The sequence below is a fragment of the Antrostomus carolinensis genome, unplaced genomic scaffold (genome assembly GCF_000700745.2).
Source record: "Antrostomus carolinensis isolate BGI_N321 unplaced genomic scaffold, ASM70074v2 scaffold34574, whole genome shotgun sequence".
Lineage (NCBI taxonomy): Eukaryota > Metazoa > Chordata > Aves > Caprimulgiformes > Caprimulgidae > Antrostomus > Antrostomus carolinensis.
The window spans coordinates 1,219-8,415 of record NW_010309278.1 but is presented as its reverse complement, the minus strand read 5'-3'; the positions used below and the strand labels follow the sequence as shown (position 1 = coordinate 8,415).

The following is a 7,197-nucleotide window of genomic DNA, read 5'->3' as shown; positions in this document are numbered from 1 at the left end:
CCTGAGGAGAGTGGGGGCTGGGCAGGGCTGGGCTGGGACGGGACGGGTCGGGACGGGTCTTCCTCGTCTTGCTCCTGCCTCCCCGCGGCGCTCCGGGAGGGGTTGTCTCCTCTTTGTGGAGAAAGGGAGAGGGCTGGGCTCGGCCTTGTTCTGGGCTCGGCCGTGACCCGCGTCCCGCGGTCCTTGCAGCTCCTGCACGTCCCTGTGGTTTTTGGCACACTCGGGCTGCATGAACTTTTACGGGTCAAAATAAACACCTTCCCTTCCCTTCCCCGCAGGGTTGTTTGTAGTGGCTCCGGAAACCCTTGTAATTGTCATATTACCAACTTTTAAACCTGTTACTGGGTCGAAAGCTACCTTGTAATAACCGTTAAAGCTAGGTGATGTTTTACAGACACTTGCTCTGAGTTGGTGACAGGATCTGGCCGGGATAGCGTTATTTAGATTTTTATTATTATTATTTTTAATGCCTAACTACATTTTAAAGGACATCTGTTTGTTACTTAATGGTAGCACAAATGTGGCAATCACAAAACTGTTTATTTGGAAGTAAATAACATAGGACAACATCAGATTAAAGAAGTGATCATAACAAGTCTAATTATACTGATGCTTAGTACTTGGCTGGAGTGTTTTTGCTTGAAGAGCCTGTTTTAAAAGGGTGAATCTGCATTATTAGGTATCTAAAATTGGTAGTCCATTGAGTCTGATTCTTGCATTGTATAGAAACTCTGTTTTACCAAGTTTCCATACAGTTTTAAATCAAAGTAGAGAATCATGTACATATATTCTCTGCAGTGTGTCTGATATCTTCTTCCTCCAACCCTGAGTCACATGTAGGGATGTGCATAGTGGGAAACATAGCAAGGAATGTAAGGTGCTTGACAAAGCATGAGTCTGCTTACTCTGTTCCTCTGTTGGCTAAGGAAATATTGGTGCTAAAAGTCATGATTACATGAATACCCTTTCTTTAAGAACTGTGCTGGCGATTGCTGGGGAAGACTTTTCTATCGTTGCTTCCGACACGCGACTGAGTGAAGGTTACGCCATTCACTGCCGGGACAGCCCAAAATGCTACAAACTGTAAGTCCAGGTCCTGTAAGAACTGGTACAGATGGAAGATCTTTTGTATGGATGAGCATGTCACCTGCCTGGAATGATCTGTCACTTTCTTTAAGCATAATTCTCAGGAAAAAAAAAAAAAAGGGTAGTAACAAAATTGATTTTGGAGTCATGGTGACTGTTGCTGTAACGCAGGACATGATGTGATGCCGTAAATACAGCCAGATTTCTTGTTGCTCTTGAAGTTACCTGATAACAGAAAGTTTTTAGTGTGATACAAGACTTGATGTAAGCTAGGGTTTTTGGGGTTTTTTTGGCTGGATAATCAGAAGAAATTTTGTCTTAAATGTAGCAGAACTTATTCCTGTGGTATCGAGTTCTGCTTCATCAGGACACCTGGTGTTGGTACACAAGTGTGTCCACTGCTGCCAGTTGTGCCGTGTCTCTTTAGCCACCCACCTGGCACTTTGAAGAGATGTTTATTTTAGGAGAAGTAATCTTGTCAGTAGCTCCATTATTGAACTTTTAATGCTTGTTGCATGCTTACCTTGGCTCACCTAGATGGCATCCCCTTGGTTTAAAAATACATATTGTGTACGTTCTTTTGAGTGTGCTTGTGCTTACCCAGCAGGCTGCTATCAGCTATGTAAACAACTTTGATTTTTTTAAATTGATGACACAAGATCATATGAAATTGTGTTTCTCCTGGCTAACTCCTTACTGTATTTTTGACTTTCTGATACTGTGCAAATGGAAATTACCGTGGTACAATCTACATACTGCACATGATGGCTTTGTGTAATTCTAGTGACGGGCTGAGAGAGGGTTTCAATTGAAATTATTTCCTGCATGAGTGCTCTGTAGTGCTCTGTAAGTGTCTGGGAATGTTGGTGGACTCTCAGCAGTTTACTAGAATTTAAATTTCAGACGTGCATTCCTGTAGTTAGTGTCCATGAAGCGTTTTGAAACTGAGCAAAGAGCCAGCCTTCTACAGTGCATCTGCAGGCAGATAACTGCTGCTGTGCTGGCACAGAAACCCACAAATTCTTCTGCTGGCACAGAAACCCGTAAATCTTGCATAACCGTTTTACAGTCTTAATCCTCTGGCTGGGTAGAGTGTAACTGGGCTGAGTGATGTGATGTAACAGGCTCCCCATCTCAAAACAGACCCTCTAGCAAGACTGGATGGTAGCAGCTGGAGTTAGGGGTGTGTGAAGAAATGGAGAGTTTCTTTCTGTCAGTCTTGCTCTGGAGGTCGGTGGATTGAGGAGAGACATCTGCGTGGTCCTGTGCTTAATGAGTCCTCTCCAAGATGAAGGCTGCAGTTACCTTTTATATGCAAAATGTTGGTTGCTACATTCTACACAACTGTCTGTGACAGCATTGGAGAAACTGAAAATACATTTGGTGTTTTCACAACAATCTGCTGTGTAAGGAAGTGCTGTAGTTCAGACGAAAAATAAAATCACAACAAAATTTTGCGTTTTACAGAACAGAACAAACGGTCATTGGGTGCAGTGGATTCCATGGTGACTGCCTTACCCTCACTAAAATTATTGAAGCAAGATTAAAGGTAGCTGTCTTACTGTATTTAGAAACTTAAATTCTTAGTATCACGTTTGAGACCAATAATGTGTTTTAAATATGTTTTTGCTATTTTTCTTGAAGTGTTTGTAGCATAACTGCATTGATAGTGAAAGATCAGGCGGGGGAAAGGGATGCTGTGTTCTTACTGAGTGTAACCTCACAGATGTAAAGAATGGAAGAGCTGGAGAGGATAATGGTAGTGAGGCAACATCTGTTCTTTGCAAAACTTTGGAGAAATCTTTTTGCCTTGTAAGAAGGCTTTACTTTTAGATCAGTGTGTTTTCAGTAATCATGCTAGTTAATGATCTTGCTTAGCATCAGATTATTCTGTAGTGAGGTTACAGAAAATGTAATGCTGATTGAGTGTTTGACTTTCTTCTTGGACGCTGTGTACCACTTGCAGATGTACAAGCATTCCAATAACAAGACCATGACCACTGGGGCTATTGCAGCAATGCTGTCTACCATTCTGTATTCTCGGCGCTTCTTCCCTTACTACGTTTACAACATAATTGGCGGGCTTGATGAAGAAGGTAAGACTTCAAACAAAGAAGAAAAAAAGGGAGGCTAAATGTCTTTGGGCGAATAGCTCCCCTTTACATCCCAGATGTACTGAGAGAGCAATGAAGTTTGTGTTCCTGTTCCCAACACCTGCCTTTAGCCATGACAATGCTTGCACAGGACAGATGCATATTATGCGTCCGACGTGTTTCCTGCTTTCTGCTACTGACTTGATCTTCCGTCTCTGAAGATCTGAAAGTGTAAGAACTATGCTGTAATTCTTTGATTACAAGCGAAATGTGCTAACATTGTTTACCTCATACTTGACTGTAGGCTGGAACACGTAACAGCTTTGCTGGATTTCTTAGTTGTGTCTTTAAAGGAGATATCAGCAGTAAAATTGTATATATTTTACTCAGGCCTGTGAGTGTGGTAGAGGTTATTAACTGTGAAGATTTTACTCCAGAGACAGGTTTCTACAAGGAGATTTTTAAATGTTAACTAACCTTTAATGAAAATCATGACTTCTGCGTGGAAGCTGTAGTTTAACATACAGCCCTTCCAGGACTTACTGGGCTCTTGTCCAATGATTTGATTGAGTTGTTAAAATACTGTGTTCTCTGGCTTTGAGCAGGAGCTCAGAGGTGGTCTTGTTTGGATAATATCAACCATTCCCCGCAGTTTGTTGTCATCATTAAGTTCTGCTGCTTTCCCAGCCTTGCTAAGACATGTCCATGATACGTGGAGTCTGGAAAGGGATTAGTCTGCCCTGCATAATGGTAAATCTCAGATGCTGAGGGTGCTGAAGCAGTCTATAAGAATCAGAGTGCAAGTCTGTGTGCATGGGCTTACTCTGGGTCCAGCACAATTGATGTGTTATTATTTAGTGTTACTTTCTAGATCTCTGCTCACTTTCTCAGGGCTGTTAGTTACCTGTGCCGTGCTGCCAAGGGCACTGTCCAGGTTATTAACTCAGGTGCAACCTGTCTGGACGGAAAGGGTGAGCTTGGCCAGGTGCTGTGTTGTGACTTGCATGTCCTCATCAAATCCTGATGCTTCAGAGCTGCAGCGTGTCTGCATCTCTGATGTGGGCACAAGCTAAGAAGCTTTGCACAGCCTGGGCTGACTCCAGAGGGAAGTGCCTGAGAGGCCAGAGCATCGTCCCTGGTTCCAGGAAGGCAGCGCAGAGGCACCCAAGCCCGTGCGCTCTCTGCAGGTAGTTTGGGGACTGTATCAGTCAAAATACACCATTCCAGAATGGTGGCTAAACTGCCCTGTGTGCTGACTTGAGAACCAGCACAGCTCTTTGTGCAGCACTGTGCTCTAGCACATCCTCCTGCTTCAGTTATTCTGCATCAGCACCTTTTCTGTGGCAAGTGCTGTAGGAAACACTGTTTGAGCATGCTTATAGCTTAAATATTAAAGATAGCTGTGGGCACTGTACCAGACCACAACCACAGTGAGCCTACTGAACAGAGCATTGTCTGAACATTCTGCACTGTTACTAGGTAAAGGTTTGCTGGGGTTTGTGGTACTCCAGAGACTGCTTATGGAGAGAGCTAATTTCTGATGGAAATACTTCTCAGTAGTGATAATCTTTCTGGATTGTGATTGTATACTTTTTTTTTTAATTATTATTATTATTTTTTTTTAGGGAAGGGGGCAGTATATAGCTTTGATCCAGTAGGCTCATACCAGAGAGATTCTTTCAAAGCAGGTGGATCAGCAAGTGCCATGCTGCAGCCTTTGCTTGACAACCAGGTAAAATAGTTCTCTCTCTGTTTTTTTTATTTTGTGTGTGTGTGGTTTTTTTTGTGTTTTTTTTTTTTTCTTTTCAGGGTTTTTTTGGGGTTTTTTATGATCTCAGTAAACATTTGTCACATTCAAATTAATGTAGCTTTACTTTTGGGGAATATCTCTTTAAATGAGTTACAGATAGGACTGCTTATCCATAAATTTACAAACTGTGGGGCTTTGCCTTCTCAGGAGAAATCAGAAAGTGTTGCTTTAGAATCTGTTCAGGTTTTTAATAAGCTACAAATAATGGTCTACCTGTTTAAAACACAGTTAAATGTTTTAGTTGGGAAGTGGTGTTTCCCATAGAAACTGGTTTTCTCCTGGCTGATAATACTCCTGTTCCTTAGCAGGAAATAATACTAAATTAAGAAGGTAGAATTAGTAGATATATATGATACATTTTATCATTTAACATACAGTTGTATAAAATTCTTAAGTTTTGTACAAGTCATTTACCATTTTCTAAGAATTCTCTTACATAAAACTGCTGGGAACTTAATTAAATCTGTCTAAAATAATTGAAGAATATTTTAATATTTAATTGAAGCCGTTAATTATTGAATAACAGAAATACCAAAGCAAGTTTTACTCATTTTATTCTCAGATATTGGTGTTGGGATTGTTAAGTCAATTGAGTCTGATGTCAAGACAACTTCTGTGCTTAAAAAAGCAATAAGCACTCCTACTTCTTATCAGCTGAGAAAGGAATAGAATCTTTCTTTTTCTTTATTTAAAAAAACAAAACAAAACCAAACTCCAGTTTTTCAACTTCGCCTTAGTTTTGAACTTCATTAACTGAAGAGAATAAAATATCTTCTGCAGAAACAAAGTTATCATAAGATACTTTTTAATGCTTACGAGTTTGGGGCGTAGTAAGAGACTCTTCCCCTGCTTTTCCAGTTCTGAGGTTAGGTGGACACTTAGGTCTATCAGCTAAAATGCACTATTTAGTAGGATCAGTTGAGCTCCAATATAGATTGCTGTTTTTGAATTCTAGGTACGTTTGCAAATATTTTCTTTTAAGAAATGTTCCTAACTGCAGAATGACTAGAGGACAGGCTTGTGTGCAGTTCTGATACTGCTAACTCACTGAGAAGGTTCTGAAAAATTAGATCAGGTTCAGATCTGAATGTTCATTGTGATCTTGTGTGTGCTGAATGGGTGGGAGGAGCTACTCTTGCTTTAAGTGGATCTGCTCCTAGTTACTTTTCTAAGAGAATTGGCATTGGCAGAGTTCTGATCATGCAGCTGTAAATGTGTGGAGGAACACTTTTGCCAGCTTGGGGTTTCTAAGCCAGACCAACCATTTTGTCTTTTAAGTTGTCTAAATCTGCTCATTGTAGTGCAGAGACTGAAACAGCTTTCACACTAGATGGAACATACTTCCTTTAAATTGCATTTTCATCTTTCCTTAGATTGGCTTCAAGAACATGCAAAATGTAGAACATGTACCTCTGACCCTGGAAAAAGCCTTGCAGCTGGTTAAAGATGTCTTCATTTCTGCTGCTGAGAGAGACGTGTACACTGGGGATGCACTTAAAATTTGCATTGTCACAAAAGATGGAATTAAAGAGGAAACTGTCCAGTTACGAAAAGACTAATTAAGTTCACTTATAAACACATAATGTATGATGCATATTTTACCTGTATTAAGATGACGTTTGTCTTATTAAATTTTTTCGAGAAGTTGGACTGCTGTAATGCTGAATATTTTCTCTCTTTGTTGGACGTGATAGTGCTTCTTAGAAAACTGTCTTTACCAGAGCAGTTCGTGGTAAGGATGAAGTTAAGTCGTAAGAGTCAGTTTGCTTTGGCTCATCTTAATCTATTGATCAATCCAATGTCAGTTTAATCCCCTTCTTGCCATCCCTCATGCTACAACATGGAGGAGTGTAAACCGGCTAAATTAGGGTACTGACTCTTCTGATAATACTTTCAGTTCAGCCTTGGTTTAGTGAGAAAAGCATTTGTTGTGTTTGTGCTGCCTCCTCTGCACTTCATAGCTTGCTTTTCCCATCTTCTCCTTTATTTTTCTGACATGCTGTCTTGGTATTTGACCTCTTTGTACTTATTTACAGAGACTATATAAATATGAGTTGCCTGAAACCAGTTTCTTTGTGTTAGAGGGAAGAATGGCATCTTCCAGAGTTTAGTGCTGGACTCTGCATCTGGGCTCACCTCTGTGTGTTTCTGTTTGGTTAACATCCAAAATCTGAAGCATCATCTTTTTCTGGCCACTGATGGACAATA

The 7,197-nt window shown here is 40.7% G+C and overlaps 1 protein-coding gene across 1 annotated transcript; it reads left to right on the top strand.

The window, feature by feature from the left end:
- Positions 1-980: 980 nt before the first annotated feature.
- On the top strand, positions 981-6,636 carry PSMB1 (proteasome 20S subunit beta 1). The gene is made up of 5 exons (XM_010166072.2): positions 981-1,083; positions 2,554-2,635; positions 3,053-3,182; positions 4,805-4,911; positions 6,363-6,636. The coding sequence occupies exons 3-5, from the start codon at positions 3,053-3,055 to the stop codon at positions 6,546-6,548; spliced, it is 423 nt and encodes a 140-aa protein (XP_010164374.2). The 5' UTR covers positions 981-1,083; positions 2,554-2,635; the 3' UTR covers positions 6,549-6,636.
- The last annotated feature ends 561 nt before the right edge of the window (positions 6,637-7,197 follow it).